Source organism: Haliaeetus albicilla, chromosome 29, assembly GCF_947461875.1.
Source record: "Haliaeetus albicilla chromosome 29, bHalAlb1.1, whole genome shotgun sequence".
NCBI classification, from domain to species: domain Eukaryota; kingdom Metazoa; phylum Chordata; class Aves; order Accipitriformes; family Accipitridae; genus Haliaeetus; species Haliaeetus albicilla.
Genome location: NC_091511.1, coordinates 6,876,178 through 6,899,649, shown reverse-complemented (window position 1 = coordinate 6,899,649; position 23,472 = coordinate 6,876,178). Strand labels below are relative to the sequence as shown.

General features: G+C 43.2%; 1 protein-coding gene across 2 annotated transcripts; it reads right to left on the bottom strand.

Annotated features, from left to right (window-relative positions):
* Positions 1–12,864: 12,864 nt before the first annotated feature.
* LOC138682898 (poly(A) polymerase gamma-like) lies at positions 12,865–22,380 on the bottom strand. 2 transcript variants are annotated; one of them, XM_069774441.1, is made up of 7 exons: positions 21,901–22,380; positions 20,722–20,811; positions 19,146–19,230; positions 18,691–18,744; positions 16,189–16,308; positions 13,341–13,455; positions 12,865–13,257 (listed from the first exon to the last, which is right to left on the bottom strand). In XM_069774441.1, the coding sequence occupies exons 1-7, from the start codon at positions 22,001–22,003 to the stop codon at positions 13,075–13,077; spliced, it is 750 nt and encodes a 249-aa protein (XP_069630542.1). In that variant the 5' UTR covers positions 22,004–22,380; the 3' UTR covers positions 12,865–13,074. The 2 variants fall into 2 exon arrangements, with proteins under 2 accessions (XP_069630542.1, XP_069630543.1); XM_069774442.1 differs by lacking the exon at positions 16,189–16,308.
* Positions 22,381–23,472: the final 1,092 nt, after the last annotated feature.

The following is a 23,472-nucleotide window of genomic DNA, read 5'->3' as shown; positions in this document are numbered from 1 at the left end:
ACTGAGTTCCTCCTCCTGTTGCCTCCTACAGCATCCTGTTGCCAACTCCTCTCTGTTAGTGTTGCCTCCAGTTGCCTCCTGTTTCATCCTATTATCTCCTCTTTTTTCTCTTTTTGTTGACTCCTGTCGCTGCCTCCTTCTTTTGTCTCTGGTGTCCTACTCTGTCCTCCTCTCTTTTCCTTCTCCTGTGGCCTCCTATTGCCTCCTCCTCCTTGCCTCCTGTTACCTCATCTGGCATCCTGTGGTCTCCTCCTTTTTCTGTTGCCTCCTCCTCCTTCTTGTCCTGCTCCCTCCTTTTGCCGCCTCCTCCTTTACCTCCTGTGTCCAGCTGTGTCCTCCTCCTGCCTCCAGAATTCCGCCCCCGCCGTTGCCTCTTGTTGCTTCCTCCTCCTCCTCCTGTTGCCTACTCCTCCTCCTCTTGCCGACCTTTGTCTCCTGGTACCTCTTCCTCCTAAGCCCCTCTTGCCTCCTGTTGCCTCTCTCCTTTGCTCCATCTCGTAGGCCTCCTCTCCTCAACTGTTGCCTTCTGCTGCCTCCTCTTGCCTCCACTTCCTCATCCTCCCTCTTGTCTCCTCTTCCCTCCTCCTGCTCCTCCTCCTCCTTTCACTGCATTCTCTTGACCCTTGGTATGTCCTCCTCCTCCTCCTTCCCCTCTTCCTCTTTTCTCCTCTTGCCTCCTGTTGGTACTTGTTTTGTCCTCGGCCTCCTCCTCCTCGTGTTCCCTTCTCCTCCAGGAGGCAAGAGGAGGTCCCAGGAGAATGAGGGAAGAGCAGGCAGGGAAAGGCAGCAGGAGGCAAGAGGACATGGAGGCAGGAGGAGGATGCAACAGGAGGCAACAGCAGTCAATATTAGGAGGAGGCGGAGGCAAGAGCAGGATGAGGTGGAGGAGGGAACGGGAGGCAGGAGGATGCAAGAGCAGGAGGTGGAGGAGGAGGCAAGAGGAGGCAAGAGGATGATGAGTCAAAAGGAGGCCAAAGGAGGAGGAAGAGGAGAAGGAGAAGGGAAGAGGAGGCAGCAGGAGACAAGCTCCGAACACTAAAGCAGGTGGAGGAGGAGGCACTAAAAGGCCAGTGGAGCCCTGAGAAGGAGGAAGACGCCTTTTCCTGTTGCCTCCTGTTGCCTCCAGTCGCCTCCCCCTCCTTACGTTGTTTCCTATTTCTCCTGTTGCCTCCACTGATTCCTACATCCTCCTCATCCTCCTCCACCTCTTCCTCCTCCTCCATTACCTGTTTTATCCCGTTTCCTCTTCATGCATCTTATGGCATACCGTTGCCGCCTCCTCTTTTGCTTCCTCTTGCCTCCTTTTGCCTCCTCCTGCTTTACCTCTGGTGTCCTCCTGTGTCCCCTCTTGCCTCAAGTTTGTCTTACATCTATTGCCTCCTCTTGCCTCCTGTGGCATCCTGTTGCCTCCTCCTCCTTTTCCTGTTGATTTGATTGGTAGTAAATTAAATTGATTTTGTTTCTTCCTCAAGTTGAGCCTGTCTTTTGCCTGTGACCGTAAGTGGTGAGTGATCCCTCCCAGTCCTTATCTCGACCCATGCACCTGCCTTTATATTTCTCCTCATCCCACCGGGGGTGGGGAGGACTGAGTGAACGGCTGCATGGTGCTTTGATACCGGCTGGGCTTAAACCACGACAGTCTCCTGGTACCTCTTCCTCCTAAGCCCCTCTTGCCTCCTGTTGCCTCTCTCCTTTGCTCCATCTCGTAGGCCTCCTCTCCTCAACTGTTGCCTTCTGCTGCCTCCTCTTGCCTCCACTTCCTCATCCTCCTCTTGTCTCCTCTTGCTTCCTCCTCCTCCTTCCCCTCTTCCACTTTCCTCCTCTTGCCTCCTTTTGCCACTTGTTTTTTCCTGTTGCCTCCTCCTCCTCTTCACTTCTCCTCTTACTCTTGCATCACGTTGCATCCTCCTCTGTGCATCCTGTTGCCACTTACTGCCCCTGATGCTTACTGCTCCACCTCCTCCAGTTTTGTACTCTTGCCTTCTCTTGTCTCCTTCTCCTCTTCCCTATATTGTCTCCTCTTGCCCCTCTTGTCTCCTACTTCACCTACTCATCATCAACATCCTCCTGTTGCTTTCTCTTACCGCCTTTTTACTCCTCATGCATGTACCTCCTTTTGCTTCCTTCTCCTCCTGTTGCTTCCTGTCCCCTTCTCCTCCTCCTCCTCTGTTTGCTTCATTTTCATGTCCTTTTTCCTTGTCCTCTTGTTTCCTCCTGTGTCCTCCTTTTCCTGTTGCCTCTTATTGTCTCCTCCTGTTTCCTCCACCAGCTTTCTCCCGCTCCTCCTCATCTATTTCTCCATTTGCCTGCTCTTGCCTACTGTTTTTGTTCAATCCTACTCATGTTGCCTCTGGTCTCCTCATTCTTCCATTTCCTCCTCCTCCTTATCCTCCTTATGTTACCTCCTCCTTCCGTTGCCACCTTTTTCCTCCCGTTGTCTCTTGTTTCCTCCTCTTGCCACCTTCTCTTTCTCCTCCTGTTGCCTCTTGCTGTTGGTTCCTTTTCCCTTATCTCCTGTGTGCTGCTTTGTCCTTCTGTTGACTCCTCTTTTTCTTTCTCCTGTTGACTCCTGTTGACTTATTGCCTCTTCCTCCTCCTCCTCCTGTTGCCTCCTCCTGCCTCTCGTTTCATCCTTTTTCTGTTTTTCTTGCCCCTTCTAGCCTCCTTCTCCTCATCCTCCTGTGGCCTCCTGTTGCCTCCTGATTTACAGAGCACTGTCTGTAAATCAAGCATTTACAAGTCCTAAGGGGGCAACTTGGACTGGAACTGCTGCAGGACAGTGAGATCTGTGACACCCCTGATGCCAGGGACGCCTCCACCATTGTCTGCTTCTGCTGAGGACTGAGGCAGTGACTCGTATTCTTTTATATGGGTTTCAAGTCCAGATTAGGATTCTTGTACTGAGACAGCAAACCATGTGCTCAGATTTGACCTGATCTACAGAGGGTCCAGGTAATTAGGAAACATAAGTTAACTTACATTAGGATCCAGGTGATTAGAAATTATAAGTTCAGTTGTATTATAAATTCTGTATTATGCTACTTATAAATTGCTCTACATTGATTCTGCTTGTAGAAATCCTGTGCTATTCTAATCATAAATTTGGCGCTATACTAATCATAGTATCCTGTTAAGAAAAGAAAGCTTAATTATAACTATGATTTAGTGCCACAATCATTCTGGCAAGAATTCCTAAAAGAACCTGTCTGTCCCCTTAGTCTCAGGTGACACTCTTGCACACAGTTCTCCACAATGTGACATGGGAAGCAGGTGGCTCACGATAGCTGCTTGTAGTTCAGCAGCTCAAACTTGATGTCAGCTGCAAAGAGGAGGAATGTCGTCTGCCACAGCAGGCAAAATTTCCAGGCAAGATTCATAACAAAGTTCTAGAGAAAAGGTCGTTGACAGAAACAGCTTTTGGGGAGTCAGTTGTTTTGCAGGAGCTCAAGCTGTCCCCTGACCTTTGGTGGCAATTGCCTACTTCTCCCAGCCCTTTCCAAGGAACGGGAAGCACGCAAGACCTGGAGGGGGAAAGCGGAGGGTGGCTGCTTCCTTCTCACCAGGGATAATCACTGTGGGGTACGCAAGCTCCCGCAGCCATCATTCATCAATGTCCAGCTGGAAGATGGGTCTGTGAACCACAAATATGACTCATTTGCTGTGGAATTGCTCTTGGACCACAGCAAAGATCCTGAAGTTCCTGAGTCCTGCAATCTGGACACCCTGCCCAAGGAAAAGACAAAAAGGCTGATGATCGAGTACTTTAGAGGTAGGAAAAGTGAAAGCTTTAGAAAAAAAAACCCACGTTCTCCATTTTTTTCTTTCACCTCCCTAAAATATTTGCTAACACCTCTTGGCTAGAGAAGATCCCAGGCATTTCCACATGTGGAATACCCCTAAGACTTATTCCCATAGATTATCTTTGGCACAGACCCAGCATCATCCCCCGTCTCTCTGCTTGGTCTCTCCACTGACCACAGGGAAGAGTGAAGCCCTGTGGGGTGCTGAATACCTTCTCAGACTGGATCTGGACTTGGTTTCTCTCCCGGTTTGCCAAGAAGCTGCTCTGGGCACACGAGGCGGTCTCGGTGTGCTGCTGTGATGCTCAGGGAAGGATCGCTCCTCAGGGCCCAGGCTCTCAGGAAGACTGAAGCCCTACAGGGTGAGGGCGACCAGGATGCCAGCCCACCTCGTCCAGCTTCAGCTATCCCAGCGGGTAATCGGACACAGCTCCCTAGACAGCCACGGTCTCTGGAAAGCGAGGGAAAGGGAGCTCAGGCTCCAGGCTGGACAGCTCACAGACTCTCGGCAAGCTCCTTGCCCCAGGGATGACAGATGCTGGCATACACAGAGAGCCCAGAAAAACACTGCCATGTCTGTGGAGCTCCCAGAGGAAGCTGGCTCTGAATGGTCCCACTTTTGAGGGGACTGAGCCCTGCCCACAGGAGCCTCGATACTCAGGGCAGCCCCAGTACCAGGACCTGGCAGTCACATTGTCTCCCGAGCCCAGTGGAACCCTCAGGCAGGGCTCTTGTGACAGCCCCCAGCCCTGTCCAGCCTCCACACAGCCCAGCTTTTGACAGCTGACAGCCCGGCTGCAACCCCTGGGGAAGGAGCTCCCAAACCCCCACCCTTGGTAGAGAGCTGCAGCAGTGTGGGCAACAAGCAGCTCAGCTCCAAGCTGATGGCCATGGTGCAGCAGCCCTCCACTGAGCTTGCTGCTTGCCCTCAGCTCAGGAGAAGGGACACTCTTCCCGGCTCCTCACCCCAAACTCCTCTCTGACGTTCTCCTGTCTGTCAGCGAGGGTCCCCCAGTGCATCCCTGCTGCCTCCTGACCCCGCTCTCAGCCGCAGAGCAGCTCCGAAGGGCAGCGGTGGGGAGTCCCTGAGCAGTGCCCAGCAGCACCCAGGCCTCGCTGGGAAGTGCCGGCACTGCCGTGGCGCTGGGGACACCTCCCTCTGATGCACTGCACCCCCCCTGTGACATCAGCCCACGTCACTTGAAGGTCCATTGTGACACCAGCAGGGAGATGGCACAGCTGGGCAGGGAGGCGAGAGATTTTCCCCCTTGTCCTGAGAAACAGTCACCCCCTTTCTCACCAGTCCTTTTCCAAATATTGTGTCTGCCCCCTGCACCAGCAGGGCTCTGCTACTGGGACCCTGTCTGGTCAGGCAGCGTTTTGGGGTTGGCTGCAGTTGGGATGTTTTCAAGAGATGGGATTGAAGGCCCGTGGGGTACAGCAGCCCCTCCTGTGTTACCCAACACTCTCTGCGTTGTCTCACTCTCATTGTAGGAGCAGCACATGCTTCACTGCACTGGTTTTGGCTGGGATGCAGTTAGTTTTCTTCATGGCAGCCCATAGGGTGCTGAGGTTTGGTTTTATAGCCAAAGCAGTCCTGATAAAATACTGATGATTCAGCTATTGCTGAACAGTGCTTGCACAGCATCAAGGGCTTCTCTGTTCCTCACTCTTGCCCACCAGCAAGTAGGCTGGGGGTGGGCAAGAAGCTGCAAGGGGACATAGCCAGGACAGCTGAGCCCAGCAGACCAAAGGGATATTGCATACATTATGACGTCATGCTTAGCAACCAAAGCTGGGGCAAGGAGGAGTAAGGCGGTGGGGTGGGTATGTTCAAGGCTATGGTACTTGTCTTCCCAGCTAATTCCCTCACATACTGGATATGTCCCTCAGCAGTGGTCCACTTGACTTGGTAACTTGCATCGTCTTTGAAGGGATACCTTTCCTTCACACTCAACTGGAGCCAACTGTAGGGGCACCTGCTATAGTTGGGGGCTGGCTCTCCGGTTTAGCCACAATGTCTGTTTGTGTGTCTTCAGATCCAGAGACCCTCTCTTCTCCTTGAGGGTGCTGAATAGTCATGAATAGTGCTCAGTAGGCACAGGCCAGGCCCCAGAACAGTGCCCCAACTTGTGTCTCTTTGGCATAGCCAGGGCCAGGGCATGCTCATTTCAAACATTCTGTCACTTCATTAGGATCCCACACTTGTTTGGGCATGAAGTCCCAGACCACCAGAGGTGACAACCATTCCGGGGACCTGCCCAGATTCTTTCATGTGCCTTGCCACCTAATACTGCACTGCCTTGGGTGATATCCCTGTGCTGATCTCTCTAAAGAGCTGCTTGCCCTCTTTGAAAAAACAGAAACAATATTCCTGAGAAGCACCAATAGGAGTATTTTGCTTACCCAAGGATGTTCACGATACTGAAGAGTTATTGTAAGAAGAGAGAAAATACCTACCCCACAGGAGAAAAAGGGGAAGGTGCCCTTCTCCTTCCTCCACTGATTGGCTCTTGGAAGAGAAAAGGGAAAAAATGTAATTGTGAAGTGTCTCCGCAAGACGGTTCCCAAAACACAGGCAAGGCATAAATGCAGGGCCCAAATACCAAATTAGGATCAAGGCCACTGCTTTTATCATAATTCTTCCAGGCAAAACACCACCAAGTGCTACACAGCACAGCAAAGAAGGGAGCATGGCACAGATCAGATAAAGCAATGTCGAGAACAGAGAAGTCAACATCGTGACCAGCAACTCTTCAAGAGATGTAATAATTATAGGTTCCCTCTAGTACGCTCTGGTCAAACCCTTTCAGCCCCACGTTGGGTTTAACCCCAGTAGGCAGCTAAGCATCACACAGCTGCTCGATCACTTCCCAACCCACAACGGAATAGGGAGAGAATTGCAAGGGTAAAAGTGCAAAAACATTTGAGTTGAGATAAAGACAATTTAATAAGCAGAGTAGGGGGGAACACACACACAAAAAACAAACAACAAACCCAAACCAAGAAAAGTACGTGATGGAAAAAATCCCAGTTGCTCACCACCAATGGATGCTCAGCCAGTACCTGAGAAACAGCAGCCCCCTGCAATTATCCCCTGCCCACCCACCCCCCAATTTGATTTTTGAGCACAATATCAAATGGTCTGGAATATCCCTTTGGTCAGATGGAGTCAGTGGTCCCAGCTGTGTCCCCTCCCAACTTCTTGTGCAGCCCATGCCTGCTCACTGGCAGGGCACTATGAGAAGCAGAAAAGGCCTCGATGCTAACTAGGTAAGAACTGCTCAGCAATATGTAAAACATCGCTGTGTTATCAGCACTGTTGTATGAACACATCCAAACATAGCACCATACAGGCTCCCATGATGAAAATTAACTCTGTCCCAGCTAAAACCAGCACACAGGCACCATTATTGCTAAAGACGCACACGCTTTCAATTGCGGATACAGCCGTAAAATATGTACAATTATAGATACAGTCAGACACCATAACTTTCAGCACTGCAGATACAAGTATGGTCACACACACAAGCACACACTCCATTACACCTACAACTACAGCTTCAGCTCGTAATACCATTACAGATAGAGGTGCCATTAAACATACAGGTACTGATCCAAACACAATTCATGACACACACACGCACACGCACAGATACCAGTACAGACGCAGGTACAGGTACAATTAGGCAGGGAGGTACCCGTATAGGTACCTTTACAGACACTGATAGCAGTAAAAAGACCGCGACACTGTTACAGACAGTCACACTCATACCGAGACCCTGAGTGGTACAGAGACTATTAGACATAGCCTTGCTGATACTATGTCAGCTAGTGAGTCTTTGGAACTTAAAAGAGGGACTTGGAACATATCAATGAGGTTTTGGACTCTAAAAATGCATCTTTGGCCTCTAAACCTGAGACTTTGGAAACTAAACCTGAGCCTTTGGACCATTAAAAGGAGGCTTCTCTCTAGAAAGAGGCTTCCTCCATCTTAAAATAAGGGTTTAGATCCAAAAAATGAAACTGTGGGCCCTAAAAAAGGCTATGGGTAATAAAAGACAGGTTTGCACCCTAAAACGAGTATTTCTGCCCTAAACATGAGGCTTTGGGCACTAAAAAGGAGGGGCTAGAAGCTACACATGACGCTTTGGACCCTAAACAAGAAGGCAACCTATTGGTTCTTCTATGGAGCCCAGAAATGAAGCTTTGCTCCCAAATATAGGGCTTTGGGCACTCCAGTGAAGGCTTAGTGTTACGTAAAGGCAGTATTAATAAGCCTCCTCCCTCCTGAAGTCAAAGTCAACATTAACAGTTTCAAGATACTTTTTTGTGTGTCCTTGGTTTTTGACTCATTAAGGCAAAAAGTATTCTATTACTTTCTCTCTCTAGTTTCTACAGGGACATCCATTGCAACAGCAGAAGTGGAGGTGATGTCACATGAACCACTTCTTTGCTTAGACCTGACAAGTAAAACCACAGGAGACGTTAATTCCTGCAATGGAATTTCTTGCTCAAAGTTACTAACCACACACAATTTCAACACCGAGCTGCTCCTCTTTAAGGAGATTGATCGTGCATCCCTCACCCCTGCCACCTGGACCTCCAAGCCGCACACACCGCAACCAGCTAAGAAAGCAGATAGAAACAGCAAAGTTTGCAGGAAGTCTGGCATCAAAGAGCCTCCCTCACCCAGTCTTTATGCATGAGTAACTTTTCTTTCAATCACTTTGACAGAGCACTTGCTCCATAAACAAAGGAAAGTATTTCAGTTGAATTGTTGCAATTTGAACTTTATTTAAAACAGCTGTAATCTAATCTGCATAGTCCTGGGGCAGTATTGAACTTCTGGAATAGCCAGGGAAACTCCAGAACAGTGACATCACTCTGCACTGGGCCAAGCGCTGAGTCAGGGTATATTAAGGTAAAGCATGTAACCTCACCTGTGCTGGATCAAGTCCAGGAAACTAGCAACCTAACTTCTTTCTAAACTTCTTTTTAACACCCTAAGAGTGAGAGGAACAAAACAAAACAAACAAACAAAAAAGTAAGAGCCATCAGAATATAATTCTGCAAAGCAAAAGTAAAAACAAATAAAGTAAATCCATGTAAAGGCATATACTTTGGTATCAATGAGCTAGGTTAGTTTGAGACTAGTTGCATAAATGCATGTGCTGACCTAGAGGTTAAGGGCAAGACAGCCTTTGACAGCCTTTAACAGCCTTGGGATGCTCAAGTTGAAGAATTTGTTTAAAAGCATGGTAATATCACAGGGTTGTAGACTATTACAAAACACTTACTTTTCACATTTGCTTTGCTGTTCATCTTATCACCTACTTCAGCTTTAATTCCTTCAAACTCCTGACGGATTTTTATTTACACAGGTGCTGAAGTTGTATACCTACTGTAACGAGTACACAGACTTGACAGTATTTAAATACGATGGTTTTAACACAGGTCACAAAACCAAGGTAACCGTTTTACAAACTCAAGGTGTAGCTCTGCTAAAAGCCACTTAAGCAGCATGGGTTCTGTTTCTTCATTTTAACCTGTGACTAAACCTAAGCCCTGCACTCTGAAGTTTTGGGGTTTTTGGAGGGGAGAAGGAAGAAGACGACCTCTCAAACCCACTAAGGCAAATTTTCTAAGAGATAACTTGCACTTGAAGCAAGCTGGAAACCAGAGGTAATAAGGAAAAAGTAAGTATATGGTCATAGTCATGCTTTCTCCACAAGTCTGGAATACTAGCAGTAGGGGGAATGCTAGAGAATGAAGACCTAACAAGACAGCTACATGCCTCTTGGGTCTTATCACTAGGGTTTTAGGTGGATGCTTAAGATGATCAGAGCTCAGAATTGCTGTTTAAGCCAAGCAACTAATTTTAAAAGAATTCAGGGGTATCTGTTGTCCGCACAGCAAACTGGGACTTCTGCTGTCAATGCAGTTTGCTAGCTGCACTGTTCAGAGGGTGTTAATTCACAACCTGGAAACACTAGAAGCAGGAAAGCAGTGGTCCTAGTCTCCTCAAATTTACTCTACCATGACATTATTATTTTGTAGAACATATTTTTTGTGGCACGCCCCCCCCCACACACACCCTGCCTTACATTTGCTTTAGTTGTTTGGGCTTTTTAAGCAGATCCCATATGCATTAAAAAAATAAATAAATAAAAGAAGAAGAGACTGAAGATTTTAAATTTCTCTTTGGAAGACAGTATTTTACAGTAGATACAAAAATACTTTGGAAGAACATAAAACTTCATTCACAAAAACACCAAATTATAAAGAAATTACAATAGAGGGATAGCATAGCATTTGCTTCATGTGATCAGAATTTCTCCCCACCCTTCAAAAAACCCTAATGCATTTAACTGGGTAAGCGGTGTTACCAGTTTACAGAACCGGACCTTCAGACTACTGCAAGTTTTCATGTAATCGTGTAGAACAGCTTTCAGGATTTATCTGAAACCACTCTCGGCATGTCGACTGCTTTCAAGACTGTACCTTGCAGGTGGCTAGCAGTGTCACAACAGCCTTGGCTATTGCAATGTTTAAGTACATCTTCAGCCTGTGTGTTTTGAGTTTAGCTTTACTACCCAATGACAACTGTTTACCCCCTCATGCTGGGGCAGTCTTAAGACAAAAATCAGATACAGTGGCAAGGGACATGTCTATCATCTCCATACCTTGATAGCATCCTCTGCTGCATCTTCTTCAATATTTAAATTATTTATGGGCCTCCATGGGAGGCAATACTTGTGTAGTGCATGGCTGTCTTAGGCAGTGGAAAGCTACGAGCTGAGGAAGCTGAGCACCATTGTGATAGATGCACAGGAGTGTATGTGGCCTATGGGAAAATAATTTAAGATAAGAACAATATATGCACATGCACTAGGAAAGCACAAATGAATACAAGCACGTTCATATACACTTTGAACGACAGCGTGCTTGCAGTGACTAGTTAACCTGTTTACATACATTCTGAATCCAAGTCACAGGACAGGTTGGGTTTTGTGGCTTTTTCAAAAGCTGTTTCAGCTAGTGACAGTTAAGACTTTTAAAAAGACTAATAAGGATAACTCTTACAAGAATATATTTGGGAAATGAAGACTGAAATAAGTTAAACTAAAAGGCATATTTTTGTTTACATCAACAAACACATAGAGTATTTGTGTGAGGTAGTCTAGGCATTGAAACAGTCCATTCAGCTTTCCAGTTAGTCCACTGAGTAAAACCCCTTCAAAATTACATTGTCTGTAGATCTGCTGCTGACATCTTCTGGATTGCCACCATCTTTTAATGCTGAATCCTGGCCAGTTAACTAGAAGAACAGAATACACAGGCCCAGAATAATTGCTATGCTAAAATTACCCTCATATTTGAGTACAGCTTCCAGTCAACACATTAAGTGTATTAGTGGCCATTCTTAAAACAACATTTAGACAAGACTACCATTACCACACAGCAATCTCAAGCGTCGCAAAAAGTCTTACTACCCAAACCTTGAAATCTGTACTTGAAATATTCAATAGTAGGTAACAGTTCTGCAAGTTGATTCTTTACAAGTATCAAAATCGAGTTTTTTCTAGTTGTTCTTTGCCTCTACCTCAAATCAGAGGTCAAGCCACACAAACAGCTGTTTAAGGAGAGTTATGTATAGCAATAAAACAAATCAAGCATTAATCGAAAGCTTCCACAAAAACAAGATCTAACAAGCAACTCCACACTCTCATGTCAGCAGTGGACAACCTATTGAGTAGGCTGCTGATTTCTAAAGCAGCAAACCTATCAATAGGCATTCAAAAATCATCTGCCAGAACAAGATTAGCTCATGCTTTTAAATTTATAAGATTCATATCCTCTTCATTTTGAGGTATCTTTTTTTTCTGAATTAAGAACCGCTTTCAAATAAGTCAGTTCATTCAGCAATCGGTCAGTGCAGTAATATACAAGTACAGTAGTATTTAGAGACCCTGCCACCAGACCAAAAAACAGTCACTAGTGCCAGATCTTGGAAAAAAAAAATTGTTTAATAGCTATACAGTATATTCAAGACAATTTCTCACACCTGCTTCCTAGGAAAACTATCATTATGCTTAAATTTAGATTCCTGAATCCACTGGGGATGTATATATGCATTTCTTCTCAGTTATGTCATTCATTGTACATCAATAATGAATTCTACTTCAAACACTCCCTGGCCTAGCCCCCCCCTTCCTTACCTTTTCTCTGTCTACTAGTTTTCGGGGGGCATTCTTCTGATGTAGGTAAACGAGGTCCTTCAGTGGTCACTGAATAAGGTCGTTTAGGTGCAGCATTCTTAGGATCTGTAATTGGAGTCCCACTTAATTCATGCTGTCCTTGGACAAAATGTGATCCGAGTTGAGAACCTGTGTTATGTCCTGGAATGGTGCAACCAACTGGAGCTCCCAATGTTCTTATTGCAACTGTAGCCTCCATTTCTGTAGGAGACACCGAGCTTCTAGAGTTCAGCCATGAAGTTAAAGACTGCATTCCACCCACTACTTCAATACATACTTGAATCAGTAACAGGAATGGAGAGTCCCTTAGACACTGATGGCACAGCTACACGAGGTAGCACCATCAGATTTCTGATACACAGCACTTCTGTAAAAGTCAGATGCTAGAGTTTTAAAATGCTAGTTTGTAAAATACTATACATTTCATTTCCAGAAAGTACTGCTACAGTACCAAATGGTCTGAACACAGAAGGCATTACACATTTGGTAGTCTTGGGCTATTACTCTCAAGATTACATATTCCTCCCGTGCTGAAGTAGCTTATGAACAAGCAGACTTCTCAGGAAGTGACAGACACTTTTACTGCCCGAACTCTCATACTGCTGCACCAAGTCAGCAGCAGCTCTAGTGTTTCTGTGATCAAGATCAGCACTTCATTAGGACATAATACTGCTTGGCATTAACCATACTTTTTGTTAGAAAGAACAGCTACCTACCTATAAAACACTCTGGCTTCAAGTTACATGCTAAACTATGGGGATCTACATTCAAGACCAAATAATTTCTCTGGTATCACATTCTTTCTTCCTATATGTGTTCATGTACATTAAATTAATTTTTTCAAGGATTTCTTTAACCTGCCTCCCCCCATGTGCCCAAAGGAAATGACGGCTTTGTTCCTGAAGCCATTAGAGCCCTCCACGTGCTTATGAACAACATAGATTCAACAAGAAATCCTACACCTCATTCAGACTGTGAGTCAGTTAAAAAGCAGCTGCTTCACAGTTTTAAGGTTATGGTGCTAACCTTTCTCTCTCTGCTGTAGAAGTGTCCAATTTAGAAATCTTATTTAACAAAGAGGCATTATCTGGTGTTCTGGAGTCCGTGTCTCTGGAACTGTTCAAACAGCTTCCATCTGAAGAAGTCCTTTTGCACTGAAGCCCACTAGCATTTTGACTAGCACCTAGCATGCTTTGCTGAAACAACAACAACAAAATAATGAAGTAATTAATAAAGCAAAAAAAAAAATATTGCCAGAAGAGCCAACTTTTTATTATACCTTCTTTCTTTTCTGTAAGGTTTCTGCAGGCAAAAAATAGTGGAGATGCGTTCTCTTCACACGAGCTGCCTCAGTCTTCATACCACCCTTCAGCACATTGAGGTTGTTAGCCTGGCTGGAAACTAACAGGAAATTTAGTGCTGTAGCTTAGTGGGAATGTTTGCATTAGGTATTTGTCCAAGTTACATACGGTTTCTTTAGAAACAGCAAGCCTTTAAGTCTGTCCAGCCCAAACAAAGAACAAGTTGTCCCAAGATGAACGTGACTCAAGATGCCCATTTCACATCCAGTCCAGACCAGATACATTACCGCTATTCAAGTTCAAATATGCATTTATGTGCTCAGTTACAGCTGTGGTTTGCTAATCATGCAGCTCACATCTGAGCTGATTTAAACCTGAAGGAGATAATACTCTTTAACCCTTAGTCTTCTGGTTGAAAATAGATCTAGACGAATTTCTGAATCAACCCAACTGTGCTCAGCTGATGAGAGACCAGACACCTTAATCAAGATTTAGACTAATTTTTTATTTGATATTTACAGTGGTGATTGTGGTTTTTTTTCCCACTAATTCACGTGTTAAAACTCTATCTGTCCAAGACAGACTGGATTTTAGGGACATCTGACTTATCAGAACCACCACAATTTAAACCAGTTTTTCCTAACTGCCTGCAAACAACCTTTTATGCAACTAAAAAATGCTATACTAGCACAGCAGTTATTACAGAATTAAGTCACATTTAGGTAAGTTTAACAAGCCTATCGTGAGCATAACTGGAAAGTCAGCTTACTAACATACAGAGTGGGAATCAAAGGACGGACATGCAACCAAAACAAAAAGGCTTATAAGTCTTTCTACAGGAGACCTAGAAGTGAAATAAAAGCACAAATATGAGCATTCACACCAGTATGAACAGTTGCTTCAAAGTAAATTCAATAATGTTTTTATGGAAAAGTGAGATAAAGTTCATTTAACAAAAGCCTTCCAAACTATGAGCCTTATACTCTTGAGCCCATCAACTCTGCCCTCTAAAGACATTCTCTCAAAGCCAAGGCACATGATAAAAGCTTTCCTGCATGTAACTACTGGTCACTCCCACATTTGCCAAAGGATATCACACCTCTCAAGAAATACCTTTTCTGTTCAATCTCTCTGGATTCAAACCCTGTATCTGAAACATACTATAGGCTATGCTTCACTAAACTAAGAACACACAGCTATGCTAATAAAGTTTGTGCATAGAAATACAGGATTTAACATTAGTTCTAGCCTCTTAGCAGTACATAAACCTTGTTGACGTAATTTACATTTGCCACAACATTGAAAAACAGTGCCACTGGATGTAACTTACAAGACAAGCATCAGTTCAGAGAAGACTGCAAGTCTGAGGAAGTCACCCCACCTGGCTTGAAACTCAGACAAGAGTTTTGATGCCTTTTTTCTGTGCTTTTCTCATATCCCAAAGCACGAGCTAAAAAGAAGGTCAGCTTTTACTGCATTTACTCATGTTGTTTGAGCAACACAACACACCACTCACGCTGGTACCATGGATAAATGTTTGTTTGCGCTGATGAAGAGTTTAAAGGAGCCCACCATTAGAACTTTTTGTCCAAACACACTTGTCACTTCAGAAGAGTAACCTGATTTCCTTAGTTTGTCATTATGATAGCTAGGCACAAGCCTGACAGCACACATCCACTTCTGAAAGGCACAATAGCAGGCAGCTTGGGAAGAAGCAAACAGATTGTGGCAAAGACCTGTACTTTCAAACGACTGCTCACCCCCAAACCCCTTTATTCTAGCATTATCTAACAACACTTGCAATATTACTTTATTTCTACAACTATCAAAAGGAATAATGGAAGATGAACATGAAGATTTACGTGCAAGACTGCATGTCATTACAACGTGACGACTCACTGCCTTTCAAAGTTCTGGGATGATATCATACACAAACTGTTATTTTGGAAAAAATACTCTCAACGGGCATTAACAACTTATTTTAGAGCCTGATACAATTAATTCCCACTTTCAAAGTTCAGCAACTGACAATTGTTTTTGACAAGTGTAGCTACACCCAGTAAATGGACATCTCCTGCCTTCACATCTGACTTTCCACCTCATGAATTGCAGTTCCTTTGTGAGAGTTTACTATGATCTGCAGAGCTGTTATTTCACATGGGGTATATGGTATAGGACTTCAGTACACACTTTTGTTTCAGCATGGACTTACTGTGCCAAAGTGTCAAAACACTATGTTTTTCAGGCTAATCTTCTATGTGTCACGCTCTATATAAATATCTGATAGTTAATACCAGAAGGAAGCACAATTCACTTTGTGAAGCAACTCGCACTAGAATAAAAAAATGAAACCCTACAAGACTAGAGCAAAATATAGGCTTACCTTTGAACGACTGGATAACGTATGTTAAATCAACGTTAACACTTGCTGCATTTTCCACTTTCCTAAATACAATTCCAAGAAACCACATTGACATGTAGCCATTCCTAAAAAGTCGGATTCACAAATCTATCATTTATGCACAGATGACAGTTATCTGGATGCTAGCATGTACTCTCAAGAAGGGATTAAGCAAAAGAGTTTAGTTGTACGCAGCAGTTAAAGATTAGAGTCAGCCCATACTTAAGTTCTCTGAGAACTCCTCCCTGAAGTTCTCCCTTCTTTAAAAAGATCCTACATGCTCAGAACCTTGCCTGTCAGGCAACATACCTACAAAACAGTAGGTACGTAACTGAACATCTCTCGCAGGTAAGCTGAGGTGCATGAATATAAACAAGGTGCAATACATTGGCCAAACTGTATTTCAGAAAAGTAATGAAACTCACTGTTTACAAAGTTCTCGGCTGCCAGGGAAAGACTGTGGCTTTACATGTGCAATAGATATAAATTCATTCCTCTCCAAGTTTCCAACCAGCACACGAATTTTAGATTTGACAAGACCAATCCTAATATGAACAAGAGACATTTACTCATTTTTAACTGTATCCAGCACAGTCGTTATATGCCTTTTTACAATACAATGCTAATACAAAAATGCTAACCAGTCAGGAAGTAGTAAGTTTCATTCAGCGGAGCAGATACTAGATATTTATATCACACACACTGTAGTTTGAGAAGTTTCCAGTGACATTTGAGCTTTAAAGTTTCCAAAGACAGAGGCAAACAAGTTTAACTTGTACTTTGAACGGGTCAGATACAACACTTCAACATATCACCTATGATGCAAATATCAACAAGAAGCAGATTCCCAGCACCTCTGGCTGCATTTTGAAGAGCAGCAAAACTCATTTTTACCCCTAAGATCAAGGAGAAGAACAGTTTAGAAAAGGCTCAAGCACAACTGTTCAATTACACCTGAGTAAAGATGCAATTCTTCCTGCAGATTGACCCGTGAAAAGAGTTTACCCTTTTCCAGCCAAACTGAAAAATATAGTTCCTTTACTAAACAAATGATCTAGTCAACACAGTCTCAGCAGAAACTTACCCAAGAAATGTATCATGACCACAAAGGCTCTTCATTTAAATGAAGTACTGGCATTTCACCCTTTTACCTAAAACACTGCTAGCTTTGAAAGCAGTCACAACTCTACGTTCTTCAAAAGCATCTTATGTTGATGAACAACAGAGATGTGCCATCTATTCCCAAATCCATTCCAGAGCTGGTGAACTAAACTTGTTCTTATAGCAGACAAACTGAAGCAAGTTTTTCCTCTGCTTTTCATTTTCCCAGATGCAGAACTAAGCCCCATTTGCTGCCATTTCTGTCACTGCAAAAAACATCAGCTTTTACTGGAGCCAGAACTTTCCTCATCTTTATTGGAGATACAATAAGCTTTGTTCACTTAAAAACATTTCACATCAAAAACTATTGGGCTCTAAGCCCTCTGCCCATAACTCCTTGTTGTACACCTAACTGCGACTGACATCAAGCTGTAGCTGATACGATTTTTAAGTGAATACATTAAAAAGTTCAGGTAAAAGGTATTACCTATTAAAGCTATTTTTAAACATGAGAGAAGATGTCTTTCAGAGATAGCACAAGAATTAAATTATTTGCCTTAAAGCACAAGCCAAACTTTGAAGTATAACCAAGGTGCCCTCAGAACAGGGGTCTGTTACACAGAGCTATTTTGCTTGCTTACTTGAGCAAAGCAGGTAAAGTACTCATTTCTTAAGAGTAAGAACACCACACACATTACAGTACCTTAATTCCTCACCGTTTCCCCTTATTTCAAGATTCACAGTTAGTCAGCCCATTCACACAGGTTAAACAAGTTATTATTGGCATATCTCCCTTGAGACAGTGACAAATGTCGTGTCATAAGCAGTCATTTTCTCTAACTGAAGTGGTTCTCACATTACATTTCACAAAGTAGATCAGCACCCCTGCAATGTACCTATCCACTACCAAGCGTGCTGAGATGATCCTTTTCAGCACTAAACATAAGATGCCTGAGCACACTACTAGATTAAAACTTAGTAAACACTATTTATCAGCATTCAGATGCTCTGTGCAGACAGTCAGGTTTCACCCAGATTAAACAGCCTTGTTTCACTTCACGGGAGAAAAGGAGGCTCTGGAATAGGCTGACTACATAACCAGAGCAACTTAGCATTGAGTGCAATCTAGTCCTAAATTAAATATTACATCCAGTAAAAAAGTTATGAAACCAAGTCTTCCACGGCTCTGCAACAGTGGTCTTCAAAGTTGGGGGGGGGGGGGTGTACGCCAGGGGGTGCACAAGACAATCCACTGGGTACGGGAAGAAAATACTAGAACTTCAGTAATGTGTATGTAACTTGTAAATAAGTAGATATATACTGCAAGTATGTGTTTAAAAATTTATTTCTTTTTTTGCTCACAGGAGTGCACAAAGGTTTGGAGACCACTGCTCTATAAGTCAGTAAAAGATCTAGCTCTCCAGTGTCCACTATACATCTGATGACATCAAGTAATCCCCGCTTACTTCAGGCTCTGCAACAAGGAACACCTTCCTAACTGAAGTAGCATTGGGTAAGTAGTCTCCCTAGACTCCTTGCATCTGCTACTCCAGATGACACAGAGCATCTGACCTTCAGGCATACACACACTAACCCTCTTTGTTCCTTCTCATCATGACTTAGATCTTTAGGTTAACTTCTGAAACAGCAAGATTTATGTTAACCTCCCTTCACAGGAAAGCTTTTAGTTTTGCTCATGAACTGTCTGCTTAACCTGGTACTGTATTCCATGCCCAGTTGCACAGTTGAAAGTTTTATTTTTTTTAACTGCAACACTGAATTGAGTGTCAATTATCTATTGAATCCACATTCAAAGCAAGTCTTACCACTCTAAGTGATGCTCTTCAGTAGAGGCACTAGCAGTCAGCACAATATAATGTCTAGAAGAAAAGAAAAATTGATATCCTAGCTCAGGACTTTATATTCCTTCAAGTGAAACCAAAACTGCCTTAAATGTATAGAATGTGACTTCCAGACAAGACAGATTATATCCTGCATTTAGCACAGTATTAACTGAAGAAAAACTGATTACATCCTTTAGAATTGCGTTCTGCTACATTCTAAGTATCAGAGTTGATTTCTTTTCATAAAAACAGTGTCAGTGGCATAACACATACAGTCTTTTCTATCTTCCCTATACTTGTCCAAAATTCATATGACTGCCTCCAGTTTCTGAAAAACAAACATCAATGCCATCTTCTATTTAGACTGCAAGCTAAAACTCACTATGCTAACCAGTAAGTGAATACTTTCAAGTTCACATAACAGATTTCAAACATACTTGTATTTCTGAAAGAAGTTCCATGGTTCAAAGAGCGTTGGCCAGTCTGATTTTCCTTGGAGAATCTCATTTGTAACTGCAAGACCTGCAGTTAAGGTTGAAAACCTTATTACCTTTTTTTTTTTTTTTTAAGACTAGCAGAGGATGATATAAACTTTATAAGATCCAGGTTTTGAACAGTGATTGACAGATCAAAAAGCAGGAATTCCCTTGACACAATGCAGGTCTACTACAACAGTTCATTGTAAAACTGGTCCCTTATTGCATGCCACAGATATACTTCCCAGAGGACTCTTCTGCCTAAAAGGGTGGAACACTTCACGGAATATAACCAATTCAGATCATGTGGTTTCATAGAGCAAGAATTATACTTTTTAATCAGTTAATAAGCATGTAAAGAACTTTACCATGTTTTAACTCCTCTACCATTACCACTCGCGTTGATGTAGACACGTTGTATGTAGAGTTCTGCTGTGGATAGGCTGGGGTGATGATAGGCTTTACATGATATTGGTCTCATGGGTTCACCTATGCTGTTAAAACAATTGTGCTCAGCACCAGCAGCTTAGGCTAGAAGAAAGTTTAAAGGCTTCTGAATTCAATGTCTACATACCCTAGGGTCCCATACTGGTAAGTTAAGATTGCTCTCTTTGTGCTGTTTCAGCAATACAGGTTTTGGCCACTCCCTGTGTAAGAAAAGCCAGTAACTCACCATCCATTTAAAACTCTGCCATGTAATTCAGGGTAGGATTGAATGTTGTTGGTGTAAATCTTATATAAAGAACTACCTCAAAAAGTGTAACTACTTTCTGCAAATTAAAGTAGTCATAAATAGCTCTTACCATTTTGAAAAAAACCAAGAACTTCTTAACCAGAGTAGTAGCCAAAGCGTTTGGATAGAGCTGACACGTTCTTGCTACTAGCACGGCCCAGGAAACCCTACCAAGGAATCCCAGCATGTTGGAGTAAATGCCACGTCCTACAATGGGCACGCTGTCGTTAGCCTGTACTCTTTCAATACCCAAGTATACTCCTTCAAATTTACAGCACCAACTTCACAATCTATAGAATACCTAGTACACTTCAGCCTCAAAGTCAGTTATTTTTGCAGTGCAATGAGGTCAAAATTGTCGGTCCTCACAGCGATGAGAAAAAGAATTGTTACCACCCCACTTCCCAAAATACTGCTACTCTGAAATTTGCCTGCACTGCTACAGCTACTGCTTCATCCAACTTCCCTTAATAAAAGGGTTCTGCCATTCTTCTAGCACTTGCTCTAGTCACATGCGCAAACGGTATTTTCTTATTCCTTATGTATCAAGCTTTTATACTTCACTTGGCATTTTTATCCTTTGTAGTCAAGTTCCTGATAAGCAATGCAAGCGCCTTGTCTTGTAGGTACTCCCCTCTTCTCCCCACTCTACCCCCATTAAAAAACACACAGAATCTACCCCATGGGGGTAAAAAACTGTTATTTAAACAGCTATCCAAAGCTGAAGGACTTCTAATGCTATTATTTTTTCAGCATGAGGTGCGTCTGAAAAGTTTAAAGATCACAAACAATCACATTACTCACGTTTTGCCCACAGTTTAATTGCATGGAGCGTGAGCCAGAAGTTCTCTTTATTTGGCACTAGGTGTAGTATTTCATCAGTAACTCTGCAGCCTGTAAGAAAAAATGTTGAAGTACAGAACATCCTAGTAACAGGTTGTCCTGGGTTCAGCTGGGATAGAGTTAATTTTCACAGGAACCTAGAAGTGGGCACAGCCAGGACAGCTGACCTGAACTAGCCAAGGAGCTATTCCATACCATGTGATATCATGCTCAGTATATAAATGGGGGGGGTCTCAGCTTTTGGTGGGGGAAGTGGCGGAGCATCAGGTTCTGGGTGGTGAGCAGTTGCACTGTGCATCACTCGTTTTGTATATTCTTTTATTAGTACCGTTGTTGTTGTAATGTCTCTTTTTGTGCTGTCCCAGTAAATTGTCCTTATCTCAAACCTCGAGGTTACTTTTTTTTTTTCCCTTTTCTCCTTTCTGATTCTCCTCCCCATCCCACCAGAGGGGGGCAGGAGGAGTGAGCGAGCGGCTGCGTGGTCCTTTGTTACCGGCTGGGCTGAAACCACGACACAGGTACAAGTCAGTTTTATGCTACACTGGATCAATGGCTTACAGTTTATCCTTCAAGTCTATGAAAACAAGTTTGGATTACTTGCTTTGTATTACCTTAAAAATTAGAGATTACACATAACATTCAGTATCACATCAGGTAACTGGTGCCCTCAACAGCTTTTTCATACTTTAGACTGCAGCCAACAATTTTCAGTAAGGCCCTTCTACAGGATTCCGAAAACTAAGTTTCTTTCGACAGCCAGGAACAATTAAACCAGTCAGTGTTAAACAGTGAGCAAGTCAGGATTCAGGTATTTTAAACTTGGGGGTTTGGGGTTTGGGTTTTTTTTTTTAATGAACTATCACACATTCTTCTCTATCAAGTGCTCTACCTATTCATCTGAAGCAGTTTCTGTGGCAAACTGGAACAATGCACATACGCCAAGCAAAGAAACATGAAACACAGGTCTATCTAAACAGACAACTTGAAACATCTAAATTTAAGCCCACTCACCACCTCCTCAGATCTCAAGTACACAGGGAATCAGTTTCTGCATCTTGTGGAGAAACTTGGGTTCTGTAATGTGCACTCCATACCGATTTTAGTAGCGTTTTCTTTTTAAAGATGTGTAAATATGCTTACCATTTAAGCTCCGTATATTTCTTATATCCAGGCTTCTGAGATACGAGTCATCTCTGAGATCAAGATTATCAGAAACAGTTGGCACAGACAGTCTTGCAAACATGAGGTCAATCTTAAGAGGAAGAAAGTGTCAACCATTAGAATGCCACACAGTTTGCAAACAGCACACTAGTGGGGGACAGTTAGTCAAGTCTAAAAAGAGTGGTTAACATTTGTATTTAGAAGTATGTGACTATAGATACATCTCTCGAGATTTATTAGCCAGAAGACTCCATAAAATTTCTAGAAGTTCCATATTTTATTTACAAAACCTTCATTGCATCACCCCTTTCTTTTTAAGCTAGGGAAAGGAAGAGGGTTTTTTAAGCTGAAAAAGATTACTCTAGACTTAGAATTTGAATTAAAAGGGAACTTAAAATTAATCATAGAATTAAGACATAAGTTCAATCACCTCAACTATACTTCAGCGAAGCAGAGAGCATTTTCTTTATGCAGTTGTCCCGGTTTCAGCTGGGATATTGTCTTCCTAGTAGCTGGTATGGTGCTATGTTTTGAATTCAGTATGTGAAGAATGTTGATAACACTGATGTTTTCAGTTCTTGCTAAGTAGCGTTTAGACTAGAGTCAAGGATTTTTCAGCTTCTCATGCCCAGCCAGCGAGAAAGCTGGAGGGGAACAAGAAGTTGGCACAGGACAGAGCCAGGGCACCTGACCCAAACTGGCCAATGGGGTATTCCATACCATGCGACGCCACATCTAGTATAGAAACTGGGGGGAGTGGGGGCGGGGGATCACCGCTCGGGGACTAGTTGGGTGTCGACCGGCGGGTGGTGAGCAATTGCACTGCGCATCATTTGTACATTCCAATCCTTTTATTATTACTGTTGTCATTTTATTAGTATTATCATTATCATTATTAGTTTCTTCTTTTCTGTTCTATTAAACCATTCTTATCTCAACCCACGAGTTTTACTTCTTTTCCCGATTTTCTCCCCCATCCCACTGGGGGCAGGTTGGGGGTGGGGAGCGAGTGAGCGGCTGCGTGGTGCTTAGTTGCTGGCTGGGGTTAAACCACGAAATCCATAAAAGAAAAAAAAAATACAAACCAACCATGTTACTGGAAAACACCCTTCCACTTACAGGTTTCCAAATCAACTTCTGCTTTTTTGCCCAGCATTAACATATATCAGGGGAAAAAGATCCTGCTTATGGTTTTTAGATAACTTGACCTAACTTAGAAGTCACAACTACTTTTTTAAAAAAACATTTGTGGATATAAGAAAAGATCCAAGTTGCTAACCTCTTAAGACAGCTTATTTGCATTGCACTAGACAGTTAGAACTGATGGCCAGGAAATGAAAAGGTTTGAAATCCACAAAGGGTGACACTACATACAGCATAAGTTTTGGACACATGAAATGTGTTTCATATCAGTTTTGATTTAAGGATATTCCCATCAGCTTCCTGCTAACGTTAAACAAGACAATTTAACACTGGCTTCTTTTAGTTCAATGTCTTTGCTGTGCTGCTACTGATTCTGGAAGGATATTCTAGTTGATTGTAGAGGAAGGA